The sequence below is a fragment of the Cyanistes caeruleus genome, chromosome 11, assembly GCF_971803275.1.
Source record: "Cyanistes caeruleus chromosome 11, bCyaCae1.hap1.1, whole genome shotgun sequence".
NCBI lineage: Eukaryota > Metazoa > Chordata > Aves > Passeriformes > Paridae > Cyanistes > Cyanistes caeruleus.
The window spans coordinates 16,726,034-16,745,874 of NC_141711.1; the positions used below are offsets into that span (position 1 = coordinate 16,726,034).

At 47.7% G+C, this 19,841-nt stretch overlaps 1 protein-coding gene across 18 annotated transcripts in view; it reads left to right on the forward strand.

Moving 5' to 3' along the window:
• The window catches only part of RAD54L2 (RAD54 like 2), an 85,800-nt gene that overhangs the window by 63,246 nt on the left and 2,713 nt on the right, over nucleotides 1-19,841 (forward strand). For 8 of the 18 annotated variants that reach the window (XM_086846227.1, XM_086846225.1, XM_086846224.1 and 5 more), the window contains 20 exons: nucleotides 944-1,142; nucleotides 2,361-2,500; nucleotides 4,054-4,185; nucleotides 4,928-5,160; nucleotides 5,655-5,837; nucleotides 6,108-6,241; nucleotides 6,948-7,144; nucleotides 7,570-7,912; nucleotides 9,121-9,298; nucleotides 9,775-10,026; nucleotides 10,571-10,689; nucleotides 10,987-11,102; nucleotides 12,108-12,207; nucleotides 12,535-12,740; nucleotides 13,945-14,120; nucleotides 14,839-15,035; nucleotides 15,148-15,344; nucleotides 15,843-15,932; nucleotides 16,476-16,568; nucleotides 16,780-19,681. In XM_086846227.1, coding sequence (XP_086702353.1) covers nucleotides 944-1,142; nucleotides 2,361-2,500; nucleotides 4,054-4,185; nucleotides 4,928-5,160; nucleotides 5,655-5,837; nucleotides 6,108-6,241; nucleotides 6,948-7,144; nucleotides 7,570-7,912; nucleotides 9,121-9,298; nucleotides 9,775-10,026; nucleotides 10,571-10,689; nucleotides 10,987-11,102; nucleotides 12,108-12,207; nucleotides 12,535-12,740; nucleotides 13,945-14,120; nucleotides 14,839-15,035; nucleotides 15,148-15,344; nucleotides 15,843-15,932; nucleotides 16,476-16,568; nucleotides 16,780-17,768 — 4,274 coding nt within the window. In that variant the 3' untranslated portion in view covers nucleotides 17,769-19,681. Of the gene's footprint in view, nucleotides 1-943; nucleotides 1,143-2,360; nucleotides 2,501-4,053; nucleotides 4,186-4,927; nucleotides 5,161-5,654; nucleotides 5,838-6,107; nucleotides 6,242-6,947; nucleotides 7,145-7,569; nucleotides 7,913-9,120; nucleotides 9,299-9,774; nucleotides 10,027-10,570; nucleotides 10,690-10,986; nucleotides 11,103-12,107; nucleotides 12,208-12,534; nucleotides 12,741-13,944; nucleotides 14,121-14,838; nucleotides 15,036-15,147; nucleotides 15,345-15,842; nucleotides 15,933-16,475; nucleotides 16,569-16,779; nucleotides 19,682-19,841 lie in introns of those variants that run through there. The other 10 variants (XM_086846235.1, XM_086846234.1, XM_086846236.1 and 7 more) reach the window with 3 other exon arrangements.

Genomic DNA, 19,841 nt, shown 5'->3' on the forward strand with positions numbered 1-19,841 from the left:
TCCTCCAAAGTACTGTCTAAGTGTCATTTCAGTTCAGTCATTAGCTCAGATACACAATGTAAGCAAGAAAGCTGATTACAAGATGAAGTTCAGGGTATCTCTTTGCCTGACACAAGGGGACAAGATGCTTCAAAGAAGCTATTACAACGCTTGTCAGAAACAGTTTGCTTCAAGGGAAACTTTTGAACAGAAACATTTCCTTTCTTTGCTCTGGAAGCATTAGCTTGGTCACCGGCAGCCTGTTGAAGAGCCAAGTGTCACTTAGAACAAGGTGTCATTTCACATTTTAAGAGTGGAATCAGGCACAAATGGAAGTCTGCAAATAGGAGAATGAAGAGGAAAAGGAATGCACGTGATTTATAATGTAGAAAGAGTATTGCCACTTAGGTTTTGTTTGACAAAAAGCTTGTTGGAAATTACCATTTAAACCATGAGAGTCAAGTCTGGTGCTAAAACCACTGAACTTTCTGCTGAGCCATTACCCATTACCTGATCCAGATAACCTTTCACATACTGTGTCCTGTTGACCTGGGAGATGGTTACACAGGTGTCATATAGATGGAAATTTCTGCCTTGAATGATGTGAAACAAAGAAAAGGAGATTTAAGTTCCTTGTTTTGATCAGATCTTATCAGGCCCTCATAGAAAAACAGACTCTTGGGACAGGAAGTGCTCTACATGGACCTAAATAATTCTGCCTTTTTTTCTTTTCAGGACACTTTTGGGCTGTCTTGAGGGGTGTTAGTCTTGGCTTTCACTAGGGACAGACCCTTCACTGTAAAATTTTCTAACTCTCTTTGACTTGTCAGAAAGGACCCCAGTTTTGACCCTCAGAGTGAAATGCTTGCAAATGAGTGAGAGCTCAAATCCTGCTGAATGCTCATGGAAAAGCCAGCTGCCAGCCTGGCACAGCTGTTCCCATGGCACGTTCTTCCCCTTGCAGACCAACCCCAGGAAGCCGTGTTCAGCGGTGACCATGCGGAGCACGCGGAGGATGGAGAATGGCAGCGCTCGACTTCAACTACCTCATCTCAGAGCGAGCGGGCAGAGCAACTCTTGCAGAACCAGCACAAGAGCCTGGCCTCTGAGGACACCAAAAAGAAGAGGGCTCAGAAACCGTCTCACATGCGGAGGAACATAAGGTAAGCAGCAGCAGCAGGACAGAGCGAGCTTGGGTCACATATGGTGGTGAAAACAGAATCTCTGCACTTTTCTTCTGAGCTACATTGTGCCACTGCTGGCAAACCAGATGGTTTTTCTTTTCCAAAACCTTAGGATTTCACCAGTGGGAGTAGAGTGATCTCAGACTGGAGTGCTGCATGTGGGTGCAGACTTGTTTGGTATTTCAGAAGAGTGACTATTTGGTTATGGAATATATTGCAAAAATTGTGTAATTGCTCTGTCTTTTGAGAGATGTAATTGAAAAACAGTACCATAAAGTAAATACCAGTTTCAGATATTTGCTGAGGTGAATTCTATTGCAAACAGCCTAAAATACAGTCCTTTCCTATACTGTCCTGGGTACTTGTTGACAGTAATGCTGATGCTTCAGCTAGCAACTGAAATGTTGAAAGTCAGTTTCACCTGGATTTTATAAAGCAGTAATTGTTTGATTGTGTAATTCACCACATATTCTGGGACAAGTTGTGAGCTGGTAAATCACTAAGAAATTTTGCTCAAGGGAATTTTACAAGTTCAGAGGAGAACTAATGGAGCAGGAACTCCTGTGGCAGCAAGTGGCTCTCATGCCCTGTGCTGGTGGTCTTTGGTTCCTATTTAAGCTTGTGCAGATTGATGTTCTTAAAGCTGAAGGAATAAGCATTGAATAGACTCTGGAAAATGAGACTTCATTAGGATGAAGGAGATGTCCCTGAAGTGTGGGATTGGGTGGTTTTAAAGACTAGTTTGAATGAGCTGGATTTTACCACTACTGCACCTCTCCTCTGGCAGAAGCACCTTCATTTCCAGAACCGGACATATGACACTGAAGCAGAGGAAAAGCAACTTCTGGAAGTAAATAAGATTACCTGTAAAGGGAGGGTGCTTTTGGAGAATGCCTCAAAATGATTGTTAAAACCTCAGTGATCCTAGCTCCTGAAAATGCTGTCAAAAGAGAATCAGGGTGATGACTTTTTGTGGGGGAATTGATGCATTTTCTTCCTATATATCTTCTTTGCACGTCTTGGTGCATTTTGTGTCTATAAACTGCATATCAATAAAAAACATCCTTTCAGGCAGAAGAACTAGTCTCTGGTAACCTAGTTTAAGTATGTGCTTACCCACTGATATTTTTCCTCCTTTCATTACTTTGCTATGGAAGAAATTAAGTGTAACCAAATCATATTTGCTCCTGTGTTCAGAAAGCTGTTGCGTGAGGACCAACTGGAAGCCGTGACAAAGGCAGCCCAGCAGGAAGAGTTGGAGAGAAGGAAACGGCTTGAGCAGCAGCGGAAGGATTATCCAGCCTCTATACCAACTGTACCCCTGGAGTTTCTTCCTGGTAAGCACTGGGAGGTGCCAGCCGAAGCAAGAGCTTTCAGGATAGAAGCTGAATGAGGAAGGTAGTGCCATGCTTGTCCGTGATAGGACAAGGGGCAATAGTTTTGACCTAAATGAAGGTAGATACAGGTTAGATACAAGGAAGAAATGGTTTACAATGAGGATGGTGAAACTCTGGAATTTACCACATCTGGTTGTGCAGAGATGTGGTAAATGCCCCATTCCTGGAAACATTCAGGGTTGGATTGGGCTTTAGGCAACCAGATGTAGCTGAAGATGTCCCTGCTCAGTGTAGAGGTGTTGGACTAGATGACCTTTGGAGGGTCTTTCTAACCCCAAACATGTGATTCTATGCTGTGCTTGGACTTTCAAGTGTAAACAGCAGTTCCAAACCACTTGTAGGTTCAGTGTAGGCTGTTGCACTTTTGTGCTTGTTTTGTATCAAGATACAGTGGCCGCTTGATGAACGATGTCAGGTAATGATCGTTGAAGATATTTTGACACATATTAAGTGTGTGTAGGGGGATGTTGAAGCAGAGCTCTCTTGTCTTTCCATTTGGTATGGGAGCTTAAATCAAAAGGCTTGGCAGAAATGCCAGATCCTGTTTGTCCTGGGAATGGTCTGGTAACAGATGTTTCTGGTAGTGGGGATAGTGGAACAATAGACTGGGTGCACATATGTTGGTGATGTAACCTTGGCCTTCCGTGCATGTTTCAGCAGGCAGTGAGTTGCAGACAGTATAAATGGTTAAGCATCACTCATGTCTTTGTGTGAATATGTCACCTTGCATTGTTTCCCAGTCTGGAACATCTTGGTGATTTAGCTTGTAGCACTGCTTCAAAAGGTGTAAAGGGCAGAGAAGTGCAGCTGGATATTGGGCAAGGATAAGGAATTCTTGAGTTGGCCTTGCCTCTTGAGGAGATTTATATTCTCCCTTATGTGCAAGTGTTAAAAACACTTCTACATGTGGGAGAAGGAGTAAGAGCTGTTTAAAACACTTATGCAGGGTAGGTTCAGCCCCAGAAGAATGTTGTTGCTTGCTGTGACACTGCAGTGGTGCTGTTTGACCCCATTCGCCTCTCCCTCAAATGACAGCACTAAAAACATACAAACAAATGCTCTTGATCAGCAAAAGTTGTTTTTCCCCCATGTGTGGGATGTAATTATTACAGTGTCCCTAGTAACAAAGGACAGTTATCATCCCTTCAGCAATTGGTACTTTCTCTTCTGGATGAAACACAGCTTTTACTGAGACCAAAAAAAAGAGAAACAAAGGGCTTTAGCATGCTGCATGGTCAGTGTGCCCCAGTCAGGGCATGAAACAGAGGTTGCCATCAGCAATGGGCTATTGTTTCAGCATATTGAGAATGGAGGAGAGTGTGACCCAGGAAGCTGAGTCATAGCAGGATTGTAGACAGTGAGAGTCTGTTATGGAAAATTCCAGGACTAAGTTATTGGAGCTAAGTGGAAGGAAATACTGTCTGGTTTCTGAACAGTTTTGTCTCCTTCCCCATTATTATGAATTACTTATTGTTTGTAATACATGTTTGTAGAGGACATCGTTTTCAGAACAGCAGAAGCGACCCAGCTCCCCCCTCAGGTCCTGGCTCAGGAAGTGATCTGCCTCGACAGTACCAGCAGTGGCAGTGAAGATGATACTGAAGGAAAAAATAGCATTAAAGATGGTAAGTGACCAATTGCCTCAGCCTGCTCTTCTCACAATATGCTGTTTATTCAGCCACAAGTCTGTTCTCATCTGGTCAGATGCTCCAGTGGTGAATCACTTCAGACTTTTGTAGACCTATTGGTTTCCAATTATATGAGCAGTTCTGGCCTGTGAGTCCTAAAACAACATTTATAAATTTATGGCCTGTCAGGCCCTCTTTTGAACTTGTGTTTATTCCTGCTTTATAAATGCACCTAACTTTGCTCAGTGCATTGCTGAAGAATGCTTACAGGAGATGTGGCACCATTTGCTGCTTGTAGAAGGAGCATTTAAGTATTCAGATCTGCAGCTGGAAGTGGTTTTTGTGTCCCTTGTCCCAAATGGGTTCAACGGGACTCCTTGCGATCCTTAGGCATTACATCAGTACATAAAATTCATGTCTGGGCTTAGGAATTAAGAAAACATATAGAAGAGAATGTAAAACACTCCTAGAAACCATCTCATGTTCTCTTTGGATCAGCCAAAGTTAATGTTCCCTGAAACATTTGGAAGACAGGGAAGCTGATGCTTTCATATGCTGGTCTGACAGGCCTGGTGTGTGCCTGTATCATGTCTGCTTGTTCAGGATACACCACTGGGCCAGGGTGGAATTGCAAAAGCTGGGGGTAGCCTTATTTCCTGATAGTTTTTTTCCATTCATGATAAAACCTGATGTCAAGTTAACTTTGTCCTTGTTCTCTCTGGTTTTGGTTACTTTACAGAAGTGATTGAGCTGAGCTCAGGAGAGGATGATGCCCTCCAAATTGTGGACAGCAGTGACTCTGGCAATGAGGGGGAGGAGGATGGCAATGAAGAGAGCAGTGGCTCTCATGTGAATGATGCCTTAAATCAGTCAGATGCTCTGGGGCAAGTCATTGTCAACATCAATCATCCACCAAATGAAGAGGACATTTTCCTGGCTCCCCAGCTTGCACATGCAGTAAAACCTCATCAGGTAGGCTTTGTTAGCCTTGAAAATGCAATGAATTAGGGCAAGCCTGCCTGGAAATCTCAGCAGAACTTCTTTAGTGAGCTCTGTGACCAGTCTGGTTGTGGTGGTAACTGTTGTGGACAGTCAAAATATAAAACTGAATTAGAGGAAGGCCAAGGCTCTGTATAACTTCAACTGTTGTTATTATCAGACCTTTATACATTTAGATGAACTTTTAAAAAAAGAAATTATATTTATAAACAAACTAATCAACCCTAATTAAGATCCTCTGGCTACAAATTAATTTTTATTTTTTTGACATATTCTCAAGAAATTCTATGAGCATCTAAAAACACTGAGTTCCTGAGCCTTCCCTAGATTAGAGTACTCTAGTGAACTTGAAACATCCCCTTTACGTTTTCATGGTCCTCATGTACTTGCCACTCTGTAAATACATACCCATCTTGGGCTTTTTTTGTGTGCCATCATTTTAAAACTTCTTCTACTTTTCTGCCTAGATTGGTGGGATCCGATTCCTATATGACAACTTGGTCGAGTCCTTGGAGAGATTTAAAACCAGCAGTGGGTTTGGGTGTATTTTAGCACATAGCATGGGCCTGGGCAAGACCATACAGGTCATCTCTTTCTTGGATGTACTTTTTCGGCACACGGAGGCAAAGACTGTTCTTGCCATTGTACCTGTAAGTAGCCACACGAAGGGCTGGCTGAGGGGCTTCCTTACACTACTTCTTTCTTTGCATCAAGAAGGTTGATTAGTGTCCCATCACTCATCAAGCTCTATCACATCCTTGCTGCTTTTCCCCCTCTGTCATTCCCTGTGTTCCTGAATTTGCATGCTGTGAGCTGCTGCTTCCATCTGGGCACATTGGGTGTCATTCCCTCGTTTTTGCTCTTAAAAATCCCAAGTGACTCAGTTGGGTTTTTAATCCTTCTGTGGCTAACTTTTTCAGGTGAATACTCTCCAAAACTGGCTAGCAGAGTTCAATATGTGGCTCCCAGCACCTGAAAACCTTCCTGCTGATTATAACTCCAAAGAAGTCCAGCCCCGCACCTTCAAAGTCCACATCCTGAATGATGAACACAAGTAGGTGACAGTAAAAGCTTTTCTGAGCTCTTGGCTCAGGGACCTCTGCTTCTTTCTGGGTCATTTTCCTTGCATGGATCAGGGCAGTGCAGTGATCCTGGGAAATTCTCAGTTCATTGTCTGTGTCTATACACCTACCTGTTGGTGTCTTCACCTTCTGGGTGGGATATATTTGAATCTGCTGATGCTGCTGCAGCCATATATTTGCTGTTGGCCAGGATCTGATGTACTGGGGTGGACTGAGAGGAGATAGTTTCTTGATCTGATCCAATTCTGAGCAGGCTGGAAGGGAAGAAAGTCTGGGGGACAGGAGCATTGAAGGAGACAACAGGGGAAAAACAAAGATTACAACCATGTGCATTGGCAGCTTGTTCTGAAAACGGTTTTTGCAGAGGCAAACTCAACAACTCTATAAAAAGGGAACTCTTGAGTTTGGCATGCTTTTGTGCATGATAAACTTGTACCCCTCAGTTCCTGCAGGGATTTGTCATTCTCAGTCCTGCTATCCATGGCACATAAAAGGCTTTTTTCCCCCCACTCTGTATCTGTTTGTTTCCTAAAGAAATTTCATTGTAAACCTCCATCTGGTTTGATGTGAGAAAAGCGCTTTAGTTAATTGAATGGGTATTTTTTCTCAGCAGTCTCCAATCCAGTGATTCAACCTGCAGTTGGAGTAAAGCTTAAAGTTTATTTGGTTGTTTTGCAGGACGACAGCTGCACGTGCAAAGGTGGTGAATGACTGGGTGACAGAAGGTGGTGTGCTGCTGATGGGATATGAGATGTACCGTCTCCTCTCATTGAAGAAGTCCTTTGCCACTGGCAGGAAGAAAAGAACAAAGAAACAAACTGGCCCTGTCATTATTGACTTGGATGAGGAAGACCGGCAGCAGGAGCTTCTGAAAGGTGGGAAGTCAGCCCTCAAGAGGGAGAATGTGACCCTGCTGTCCAGTTGGCTGTCAGCACAAGGGAAACAACCTGTAACTTGCTTTTAGTGTCACTAACATGATAGAACTTTGCTGGGCAGGATTGTGTCTTTGGAGGCAGAAGGTTGTTGAGTTCTGATTTGATGCAGGACACCCAACTTGATGCAATGCAGGTCATTGAACAGAAATCAAGGGACAGTCATGTTTGCTCATTACCACATCTTGCTAAATCAGAACTAGTGTCTAGTCATATGTTATCTCCTGCATCAGCCTTGCTCTCTGCACCCATGGATGCCACTTTTTTTTCTTTCAGAAATACCCCTCTTTTGTGAAGCTGGTGACCTTATAAAACCAGAACTTTGTTTTGTTAATCTCTAACTAACACTTAATGTCCCTCATCCTCAGGGATTGAGAAGGCTTTGTCTCGCCCGGGCCCAGATGTGGTGATTTGTGACGAAGGACACCGCATAAAGAACTGCCATGCCAGCACATCCCAGGCGCTGAAGAACATCCGCTCACGCCGGCGGGTGGTGCTGACAGGGTACCCGCTCCAGAACAACCTCATCGAGTACTGGTGCATGGTGGACTTTGTCCGGCCTGACTTCCTGGGCTCGCGGCAGGAGTTCAGCAACATGTTTGAGCGGCCCATCCTGAACGGGCAGTGCATTGACAGCACCCCCCAGGACGTGCGGCTGATGCGCTACCGCAGCCACGTCCTGCACAGCCTGCTGGAGGGCTTCGTGCAGCGGTGAGTCCACGGGGACTTCTCAGGGGTGTAGTCCATGCAAACAGCTCCTTCATCACAAGTTACCTGGCTTGTTTGCTGAGTTGATGCAGTACAACTGAATCTTGCTGCCTTACAGAATCATGGAATCGTTAAGGTTGGAAAAGAACTGTAGGATCATCAAGTCCAACTGTTAACCCAGCACAGCCACCCCTAAAGCTTGTGCCACATCTATGAGTCTTTTAAATCCCTCCAGGCCTGGTGACTCCACCGCTTTCCTGAATTGTCTGTTCCAATGTCTGACCACCCTTTCCATTAAGGAATTTTTTCTAATATCCAATCTAAACCGCCCTGGCACAATATGAGGCTGTTTTCTCTTGTCCTGTTACTGTTACCTGGGACAAGAGACTGTTCCCTACCTGGATATAACCTACTTTTAGAAAGTTTTGGAGAGAGAGAGAGAGGTCCCCCCAAAGCCTCCTTTTCTCCAGGCTGAGCCCCCTCAGCTGTTCTTCAGGCTCGTGCTCCAGACCCTTCCCCATCTCTGTTGCCTGAATCTGGATATGCTCCAGCACCTCACTATCTTGTAGTGAGGGGCCTGAAACTGAACCCAGGATTCAAGGCAGGGCCTCACCTGTGCTGAGTTCAGGGGGAGGTTCACTCCCCTGGCCCTGCTGGCCACACTGAAGTTGGTTTGCTTTGGTACCACAGACTCTGATAATGGAGAACTACACCTCTAACTGCCCCAGAGTGACCTCAGGTTTATTTTCATGGCTTAATAGCCAATTTGGATGTGCACTTTGTGATATTCTTATCCAGTGATCTGAAAGTGTTACATGAAACAAATCACTTTTTTTTTCTCAGATGAGGTTTCTAAGATGCTGGTCTGGAGCGTCTTAATCTTTGGCAGAGCTGAAAATAGACTTTACGTCTTATTTCTATTTTGCAGCTACCATGGAAAACAGGACTTTCATCACCCTGTTAACTCTGTGACCTGTGCTACAGGATTGTAATGTTTGAGAGCTTTATAATTGTGTTTACAATTGGTATTTGGCTGCAGGGAGAGTATCTCAGAAGTGACATGCATTAGAGAAACATGCAATTTTGAGGTCCTTCTCCCTGCAGCTGGGTGGGCAAGAAGTCAAAATCTTATCCTACAGGCAGCCACAGGGAGATCATATTGAGAAATTCCCTTCCCTGTATTTATCTCACTCTTTTTATTTCCTCCACAGGCGAGGCCACAACGTGCTGAAGGTTCAGCTCCCATCTAAGGAAGAACACGTCATTCTGGTACGTCTGTCCAAGATCCAGCGGGCCCTTTACACGGAGTTCATGAACCGGTTCCGAGATGCAGGCAACAGTGGCTGGCTGGGGCTGAACCCACTCAAAGCTTTCTGTGTCTGCTGTAAGGTAGGTTTTGGCAGAAGATGCAAAAAAAGATTCTAATATATTTGGGACAAGGGAATATGAATCAAAAGAGGAGGTGAAAGTGTGGTTGGCCACCGTCTCTCCCCAGAGTGCTCTGCAGTGGTTCAACAGTGTTGTTATCTTCGCTTCCAGAACTGAGGTACAGGGATGTTAAATGTCTCTTTCACATAGTGCAAGAAACCTGCTACCATCAGCTGAAACAGTCTGGGCTGATACCTGAAACTGCATAGCCATACCTGCTTAGTGCAAACAGGCAGCTTCCTCTGCCTTAATGCTGTATGAAGTTCACAGTGACCTCCTGGTTTGTTCTCAAGGAAAGAATTGGGCACTTATAAAAATAAGAGAGCCAGAAGAAGTATTAGTTCTTCCCTTTGAATAGCTGTGGGGGCTTTCAGGTCACAGTCATTGGCAAGCAGCAGACCAGTGCAGGTCTAATCTTTCTTTCTTTATCCCTTCAGATCTGGAACCATCCAGATGTGTTGTATGAAGCTCTGCAAAAGGAGAATCTGGCAAATGATCAGGATTTGGATGTGGATGACCTTGGCACAGCAAGCACTAATTCCCGCTGCCAGCCTCAGGGAATTAAAGTCAAAACAGAGAGTAATGCTTTGGCATCACCAGTTGGAGAAGCTACTAATAGCAAGTTCCTGCAGAGTGTTGGCTTCAACCCTTTTCAGGAGAGAGCGAATCAGGTCGTAACTTACGAGTGGGTGAGTGTCACTGCTGGAAAACTCTTTATTTGGAGAGTCTGAAAGACTGGACAGTTTTCTGAAGCAGAGTAGACTCCTCTGAGTTATGGGTTTCTCTTATGTTCTCTTTACCACAGAGCATCTTGATAAGCAGATCTGCATGGTGCTAGGAGAGGTTTGTGACTGTCATGAGGTAGAATTGTAGGCAGCACTCTTATGTCTTTGTTCTTACCTGACCAAAAACACCGTGGACTTCATTATCCTAAATAAAGGGGTTAGGATAAAGTTTGATCTAAATAAGATGGTGGTAAATCTGTAAGGATGGAGGAAAGCTCTTTGAGATAAAAGAGTCATGAGAGGTTAAGAGAACACTCTTTGTGTTTGTCATTTGGAGCTTCTGGAATGGGAAGTAGCAGCAGTAGTTGGGAGTAACATTATCACTTCAAACAACTGGATGTAAATAACCTCGTTGCCATGATTTATTTCTCTCACCTTGAGACAGGGTTATTGAACTAAAAAAGGGAATGAGCAACTCCACCTGTAATAGTCTCCTGTTTCTCGGTAGGCCAAAGACATCTTGTGTGATTACCAGACGGGAGTCCTGGAGAACTCACCCAAGATGGTGTTACTTTTCCACCTAATTGAGGAAAGTGTGAAGCTTGGAGACAAGATCTTGGTCTTCAGGTAAGCAGAGTATCACCAACTGATCCTACAGTCAATAAATACTGGAGCAGTTGGATCCCTCCTGGTACTAGGAGGTTTTTACAATGGTGTGGCAGTTCCCCTTTTCTCCTTTGTTGTATTAATGTGGATTTTCATCTGTAGATTATATACTTGTGCCGCTGTCACATTTACTAGTGAGGGGTGTGCTGCACAAACAGGGTTTAACAACCATCAGCACTGTCACAGTTGGGGAAGGCTTCTGATACTCCACTTCTGCTGCGGGGGGCGTTTTTCTGAACAGAGATCTTGGTTTTGCAGCCAGAGCTTGTCCACCCTATCTGTCATTGAAGAGTTTTTGGCAAAGAGACCAATGCCGAGTCCTCCAGACTCAGATGGAGGAGTTCATAACTGGGTCCGAAACATCAACTACTACAGTGAGTGCATCCAATCCTCCTCTCTTTTGTTGTGACACTGATTGTTTGAAGGACTAATTCCTGAAAATTGCCCACCATCTTCTTTTAGTTGTCTTTGGGTGTGAAAATGCTCTTCTGAAGCATTCTTCTGATGAACATCTTTCAGACTGTTCTTACTTTAGTTGTTTTGGAAGATAATGTCAGTTGGATAGCAGCTAAGCAGTAATTTCAAATCCTCTTTTGACATCTTACTTAGAAGATGTTAGACATCTTTGACATCTCACTAACACACTACTGCTTTTTTAAAGTTGCAAAAGATACTTTTTGCTTCCTGTTGGCTATTTGCTACATCTTGCTTCCAAAACCAGAATCACTGTGGAATGCTTTCACTTGCTCAAGGCTGTGAAATCCTCTCCCCTCTTCCCCAGCTTTAAATCTTTCTCTAGTATGGGTTGTTGCTTTGTGTGGCTACTTTGGAGGCCAAGACTGAGAAGAGTGGTGGATGTAGTGTTCCTGATTTTTGCAGAGCTGCCAGAAGCAAGCTGCTGCCCAGGAGCAGAGACGTGACACCCCCTGCACTCCTTTACACCAGCATTCTCTGTGCTCAGGTCTAGTTTCTGGGGGTTTGCCAAAGGCAGTACAATTTTGCTTTCTCTTGATTCCTGGAACTTCCTGCATACATGAGGCCTTTGTTCCTGTTTGCTATCCACCTTGGCCAAAGCAGAGCCTTAAAGGGCAAGATGTGTTGTAGTGCTCCCAGGCCTGGCCTTGACAAGCTTGAGTACTATTTACTTAATGTAACTGAAAGATTTGATCTTTCAGTTGAGCAAGTCCCATCCTGGCTGGCTGCATTGCACCTGCCTTTTTGGGCATATTACAGGTACAGAGTGGTCCAGTTGAGATCCTGGAGTACATGAATTGGTTTGGAACCAGTTTCAAAGCTCAGTGTTTGGGAAGTGGGTTTGTTCCAATAGAAATCCCCCAAACATACAGAGCTTTTACATGTATCTTTAATTCCCTTCTCAGGACTGGATGGCAGCACCTCTGCCTCGGAAAGGGAACGGCTGATTAACCAGTTCAATGATCCCAGCAATGCCTCTGTTTGGCTCTTCCTTTTGTCCACACGGTGAGTTGGCTGGAGCAGGAGGGCTCAGGGGAGGACTCATCCTGACGTTCTGGATGCATGTGGGTTTTCAGTTCTTAACTTCCCTTGTAATGTGCTCTCCATGGTATGATAGTGCTATCTGCTTCTGAATTCCCTAGAGATGTAGGATTTCAGCCTTAGGCCTCTGCAACAGCTTAACAGTCTTGGAAACCGAGCTTGGGTTTAAAGTTTGACTGGAGGAAACATTCCATAGACTCTCTGTGGACTCTTGACTGTGTTGGTTATCCCTGCCTAGAAGTTTTAAAAATTGACCAGGGCAGCAGTTCAAAATTTGCCTTAATTTTCCAGTGCTGGGTGTTTGGGTGTCAACCTCATTGGAGCAAACAGAGTGGTGGTGTTTGATGCTTCCTGGAACCCGTGCCACGACGCCCAGGCCGTGTGCCGGGTGTACCGCTACGGGCAGAAGAAGCCGTGCCACATCTACAGACTGGTTTCTGATTACACCCTGGAGAAGAAGATCTATGACCGTCAGATCTCCAAGCAGGGCATGTCAGGTAAGTGTGGATGAGCACAATGTTCCACTCAGCTTTCACTCCTCTTAGCTCCTGGAAGTCCTGTTTCTGTGGGTTTTGTAACTTCTTTTCTAGAGGTTGAAGAGCAGACAAAGGGGTGGTAGCACTGTCCAGGGCTGTGTTTGATGTTTGAGTTGGCAGTGACATGGAATCCCATAAGAAATTCATGCTGGTAGAGCCAGCATCCTGCAGCAAGGTTGTGGTCCCAGTTCACTGCTGTGCCATTTACTTTCTCTGCTCCTCTTCTGGCTTCTGCAACAGACTGGAGACTTGGGGAGTGCTCATCCTGTTTTCCCCTCTGCCTGGATATTGCTCATCTTAAGCTGGATATTACTACTAAAATAACTATCTTCATTTTTCCTGCTGTAAGAGAGGGAAAATAGCTAAATTAAAACATATATTAATACTTTTGACTGATAGTGCTTGCCAAGAATAATTCATTGTGGTTCTGACCTGCCTTTGTAACAAAAATATCTTTTGTGCTGGCTTGTGCCTGTTGTCAAGCTGCTCTCATAGAATCTGCAGCTGAGGGTTGTGGTGACCCAAAGAGAGCACTGTCTCCTTCTTTGCTCAAAACTCCAGAGGCAGCAGCCCAGCATGATCAGCTCAGTTTGCTGTTGTGCACTTGAGGTGGAGTCTCCTGGCAGCTGGCCTGGCTCCCAGGAGAGTCCTGGATAGGTGTTTTCTCCTTGTGCTCCCATTTGACCTGTGTGCAGGAGGGACTGTTCTAGGAAAACATTCAAGCTCTTGTGAGTGAGGGAATGTGGCTGCTTTTCTGACCTTTCCACTTTAGTACGTAGTTATTAATTTGAGCCTTTTTAGTGGGACTTGTGGGAGAGCACATACTGATGTGGCTGTCCCAGGATGTGTATGTTTACAGCCTTGTTACGTGAGGTGGGACACTACCCATAATTAGTTTTGTGTTCCCGTTTGCCAGGAGCTTGGTGACCTGCACAGCTTTGCTGTGCAGTCAGGAGCACAGGCACTTGTCAGCCTGATTTGGTCAAACAGGCTGAGCTCTGAACATGATGATTTTTCTCCTTGCCCTGACATTCACAGGATACTTCTGAGGACTCTGTAGATTGCAAGGAGGGAGCTGTACTAGGACAGAAGAATAGGAAGGGCAACAGGCAAGCAGTGCTGATCTCTTCCCTAGTCTGCTCACTCCATTCTCTCTCTTTTCCAGATCGGGTGGTGGATGATCTGAACCCAGTGCTGAATTTCACTCGACGGGAGGTGGAGAACCTGCTGCATTTTGTGGAAGAAGAATCTGACCCTGCTCAGCTCTCCCTCAATCCAAGCAAGATGAAGGAGTCTGTTCTACAATTAGCCTGTCTCAAGTATCCTCACCTCATCACCAAGGTAAGACCAGCCTGTTTCTTTGCTGGCACTGCTCAGGCAGGAGTGGGCCTGGAGGAGTCTGGCAGTGTGATGGGGACATGATGGCAAGCAGAATGCACCTAGGTACTGGTGGGAATAGGCAGACAACTCTCTAGAGAGGACCCAAAGATCCCTGCCCTTCCCTGTGATATCTTCCACTTATCTAGAAGCACCCCTGTCCTGTACAGGTTTGGAGGTAGTTGTCAGGCACTCCTTTCTTCAACTTGGTGCTGGGCATGAAGGTGGCAGTGGAATATCCCAGCTTGCTGCCAGCTCTTTTCCTGGGGTGACTTTAAGCCAAAGCTGGGACAGACAGCACTGGCCTGTGCTGTCAGGAGTGTCACTGGTGGGGTGCTGCTGCAGAGTGCACCTGTGCCAGGTGCTGTGGGGCTCTGGGGGCTGTGTGACATTGTGGTGGGCTCCATGCTTGCGCTCATGGTCTGGCCAAAGCTCCTGGGTTTTGCTTGTGTTAAGTGATGGCCTTGGCTGGGCAGGTGGTGGCATTAGCCGACTGTCACCCTTCAAGATGAGCCTTGGTCACATCCACAACAGTGCCTCCCACACGTGCTTTGCTACAGGCAGCTCTGCCAGCCTGGGAAGGAGACAGGCTGCTGCAGGGAGCAGGCGGCTGCCTTTTGGGGTGTGCTGGTTCCCTCTTGCGGTGTGTGGGTGCCAGAACGGCGGTGCTGTGGGGTTGCAGGAGCCTTTTCAGCATGAGTCACTGCTGATCGACCGGAAGGAGCACAAACTGACCAAGGCAGAGAAGAAAGCAGCCAAGAAGAGCTATGAGGAGGAAAAGCGAGCATCCGTCCCCTACACCCGGCCGTCCTACGCACAGTATTACCCAGCCAGTGACCAGAGTCTGACAAGCATCCCTGCCTTTAGCCAGAGGAACTGGTGAGCACCTGCCCCTTCCCTTCTCCTCATGTTGTAGACATTAAATGAGGGGGCAGAGGATGCTTATCACTCTGGGGTGGGTGCTGCATTCTCCTCCCACCTCTCTCACTAGGCGACCAGCCCTCAAGGGTGAGGACAAACCAGTGGCAAGCGTCCGCCCAGTTCAGTCCACCCCCATTCCAATGATGCCCCGGCATGTCCCCATGGGCAGTGCAGGATCAACCTCAAGTTCCAACCCTGCTGTCAACTTTCCCATCAACTATCTACAGCGAGCTGGTGTCTTTGTGCAGAAGATTGTTACCACCACGGGTGAGTTGCTACTGCTCAAAGTGGGTTGGGTCATGATGCCCATGGTAAATTGAGGATGCCCATCATGAACTGAGGATCAGGGTGAGTTGTTGATGTCCATGTGGGCTGTGGGCAGATGGGCATCAGAAGCAAAGATAAGGTCTCTCTGTATTTGAATGGTTCCTCTGTGCCTGGAGGACTTTCCCTGCAGGTATACAAGAGCCACGGACCTGGTGGATTGTTGGGAGTGAACTTTCCCTGCTGGGACCTGCAATATTGTTGCAGGTGGTTCTGGAGATGCTGTGCCAGGACAGAATGGCTTTTGCTCCCTTGGAGCCTCTGCTGCCTTACTGGGTTGTGTAGAAATAAACCCAGGGCTTGCTTATAGCATGGCATATAAAGTATATAGGAAAGACAATTACACTGCAAAAAAAGGAGTTGGTGGTGCACCTGTCCTTTCCTAAGTGTGTCTGGCATGTAGTTTAATGGACACTATTCTGTTTCTTTCCCCACTGACAGATATTGTGATTCCGGGTACAAACACATCCACTGATGTACAAGCAAGAATCAGTGCTGGCGAGAGCATCCACATCATTCGAGGGACAAAAGGTAATTCTGTTCTGCTAAGACTTGTGGATGGGGTCCTGGACAGTGCTAATTAGAAAAGAAAATTATGTAAAGGCTTGAATCAATCCCTTGAGAAAAAAAGAAACAAGAAGGGAAGGAGGTCTAGAGTTTGCAGTGACTTTTGCAGCCCGTGATCTGGGTGTGCTGATGCTGCATGACTGTTGCAGCTGTGGCTGCTCCTGTCCCTGAGAGGAGCTGTTGAACTTCGTGGCTCAGTTCTTTCTTCTTAAAATACTCACTGCAAGTCCTGAGGCCACCAAACACTCCCTGGTTCCCCCAGAGTAAAGTGTTTCAAGTGTGAAGTTCCACATTTCCCACTGGCACACTGAGGGGGCGTGATCTCCAGTCCAGGAAAGCTGAAGGGGTAAAAGTGAAGGGTGAGGAAGGGGAGAGCCCTTCCACTGGGCCTGTGCAGCACTGCTGTCCTATTCTTGCCCAAGGAACCTTGCAGGCTCGTAGATCTAGGTCCTGAGCCGAGACTGGAGTTGTAATGAAGTTGTTGAAGTTGTCCTGCCTCTGTTCCAGGGACCTACATCCGGACCAGCGACGGTCGGATTTTTGCCATACGGACCACTGGGAAGCCAAAGGGCAATGAAGACCGTCGGACAGCTGCCTCAGGTAGGGGCCTGTGGGTGCTGTGTGGGCCTTGCACATGTGCTTTCCTACTGGAGTGTCTGGGGCAGTGTTCTCTGGTGTATTCCATCATGTCTGTGTTTAGAGATGTCCCTGCCATATCCCCAAGATGCTCCCACCTTCCTTTCCACCTCTTGGCCTGCGGATGTTTCTCTGAGGTCGTATTTCTCACCTGCCCTTAACTCCTTGTTTGCAGGCTCCCAGAGCTCTCCCCTGGAGTCCACGAGCAATGGCAGACACAGTGCCTCATCCCCGCAGCTCCCCAGCGCCGAGGAGCTCACTCGGCCCATCTCCCCCGACAGCCCCGAGATCATCAGCGAGCTGCAGCAGTACGCGGAGGCGGCGGCCGCGCGCGAGTCCCGCCACAGCTCTCCCAGCACCACCGCGGCGCAGGGCCTCGCCGCCCGCACGGACAACGCGCCCGGCGCCGCCGCCCGAGGAGCCGAGCAGCGCGTGGGGGTTCACTGCATGGCTCCCTCCGTGTCCTTGGCCCTGCCAGCCACCAGCCAGCACGGCGATGCCCACCCGGTGTTGGACTTACGGGGCAACAAGCGCAAGTCAACGTCGCCGTCGGCTCCGGAGGAGCAGTCCCGGAGGCAGCAGAAGAAGCGCCAGTTGCCATCGTCCGTGCAGCCGTACGAACACGGGTTCCCCGTCTCTGGTGGGTTCACCATGCCTCCTGTCTCTTTAAACCACAACCTAACCCATCCATTTGCCTCCCAGCCAGGAAACTCCTTGTACATGGGCACTGGCTCCTCTTATTACCAGCTGCCCAATTTACTCCCAGACCCTCATCTGGTGTTCCCTGTGACTACTGACCCTCTGCTGACAGCCGGCACCGCCAGCTCTTCTGCTGCTACCTCAGCCACCGCCAGCGTCCCCTCATTCATGCTAAACCCTTCTCTGGCAGGGGTGCTGCCCAATTACTCGCTTCCCTTCACGCAGTCACTCCTGTCCGAGCCCAGGATGTTCGCTCCTTTCCCAGCCCCCGTCTTGCCTAGCAGCCTTCCCAGGAGCGTGGCATCTGCCTACCCTGGCTACATGTCCCCTCACTCGGGCTACCCAGCTGGGGGTCTCCTTCGGTCCCAGGTGCCTCAGTTTGAACCCCAGGAGGTCCCAGAGGTGGGATGCAGCTCTAATGACGAGGACAAAGACGACGATGTCATAGAGATCACAGGGAAATAAAAAGGCCCAGCTCCTGCTTGGTCTCAGCTCCGCCAGGAGGCAAAAGTTGCAGGACCTTTTTGGGAGTCAGGATTTTCCCTCTGGGCCACGGCAGTGGGTGGAGAAGGATGCGAAGGGTGTGGCGTGGGGGTGGTTTTGTTCTTTTTGTTTTGTTTTGTTGTTTTATAGCTGTCAAGGATAAGAATTGTATTAGGGGCTGGGAGATGGGAGAGGGATAGAGTGGACCTTTGAGAGCCGGGGGAGCAAGAGCCGGGGAGGAGGGAAGCAGCAATGCAAACTGTAGGAGTGCCTCCCCCCACGCTCTGTCTGTCTGTCTGTCTCTGTTCTCTGTCTTGTCTGGCCGTGGAGGCTTGGTGTTGTGAGTCACTGCCCTTCTCAGGCCTGGAGGAGCAGGCTTGACCACTGGCAGGGCCGAGCTCCCTCTCACATGAACTGCCTTATCTGTGAACTTCTCTCACTGCAAGAGGGGTGGGCCAGGGGTGACTCCACCAGAGGTTGGGGACAAAGTGTTTTTAATGGGGAGGGAGTGGGGCGGCATCTACATTGTGTATGTTGGGGCAGGGAGGGAGGGGATTGATGTCAAATAAAATAAGAAAAAAAAGACAAAAAAAAGATAAAAAAAATATACCCCCACAATTTGTCACCCTCTTCAAATTCACATGAGACTAGAGTGAGGGCTCCAGGGAAGTTCCTGTGCCGGGGCTCTGGTGAGGGTCTCCCTGAGGCCCTTCTGGAGAGTCCCATCCAAGGTAGGTTGGCCCTGTGGGTCTGATGCCACCTCTGTGTGCCAGGCCAGATGAGTGGAGCAATCCCACGTCTTGGTCTTGGTGGCCATCAGAGGGGAATCCTGCTGACTTCCCCGTACCCTGCCAGGCTGTATGACGGCCGCATCTCACCCTGCTGTGGCCCACTAGATCCAGGGGTGGGTGGGCTCACTGCTGCTTCTGAACAGCACTAGGCAGTGGAGAAGGCTGGGAGGGGACACTGGACCAGTGCCAGTTGCTGTTGAATCTGTGACTGGAGAGACTTTCCCCTGCACAGAATCTCTACGTTAATTTATTTCATGAAGGCATAATATTTATTGTCTGGGGGAGTCTTTCTTTCTACTTTTAAATTAATTTCCATATTAAAAAAATAAAAAGCTGGCCTCTATCACGCAGTGGTCGCTTGTTGGGTTGTCTGTGTGGGGAGAAGCAGATGGTTGACCAAAGCCTAGCCTAGGAGCAGGGCCTACTGTGGAGGTGGCCTGTGGCTGACCGGCTGGCAGCGGTTGGATGTGTTCCATCAGGACATTCTGCCAGGGCAGGAGCTGCTCTGGGTGTTGAGCAGCCGGAGGGAGGATGGAATCCTCTTGTCATAGTGGAGGAGCACATGTGGGAGCCTCCTGTGCTCATTCCCAGTGAGAAGGAGAGCTGTGAGGTGCATGGAGCTGGGAAAACAGAGCTCTTGCTGGGAAAGCGCCTTTCCCCACGCAGGGATTGGCCCCAGGAGTGCAGGGCCTGGTTCTGGTGCTGCCAGCGAGCACCCAGCTGCTCCTCAGGGCCAGGGCTCCTGGGCAAGGCTGGGATACCCAGGTGCAGCTGGACTTGGAGCGTGCGACTGTGTGTGAGAACACACTAGGATGGACACCTGAAATCCAGGAACCTCCGTGTCACATCTGGGTGTCACCATGCAGGAGCTGTGCTCACCTGCCTTGGATGTCCCTGGAGCTGGTGGTAGCCTGTAAGGGATCCCTAGGCCATGGAAGCTGCAGTCACTGGTGTTTGCTGGGACCAACTAGGTGTAGGAAAGGGCAGGATGTCCTGACATCCTCCACCAAAGGGGTGCTGGAAGATGGGGACCTCCCTTCCTGAGAGAGAGGGTTGTGTGTGCACGCGTGTGTTACGGAAACACAATAAAAAATGTTATGGGGCTTTCCTAGTGTCTTTCTCTGTTTAATGGACATTGTCTGTCAAACATAACCACACCATTCATAGAAGCCTTAGATCAACAGTTTAGCTATGCAAATTATTTTAATTATTTTTTTAAAAAAACAAACATTAAAATAGTGCTTTCTTCTTTAACATATCCTAG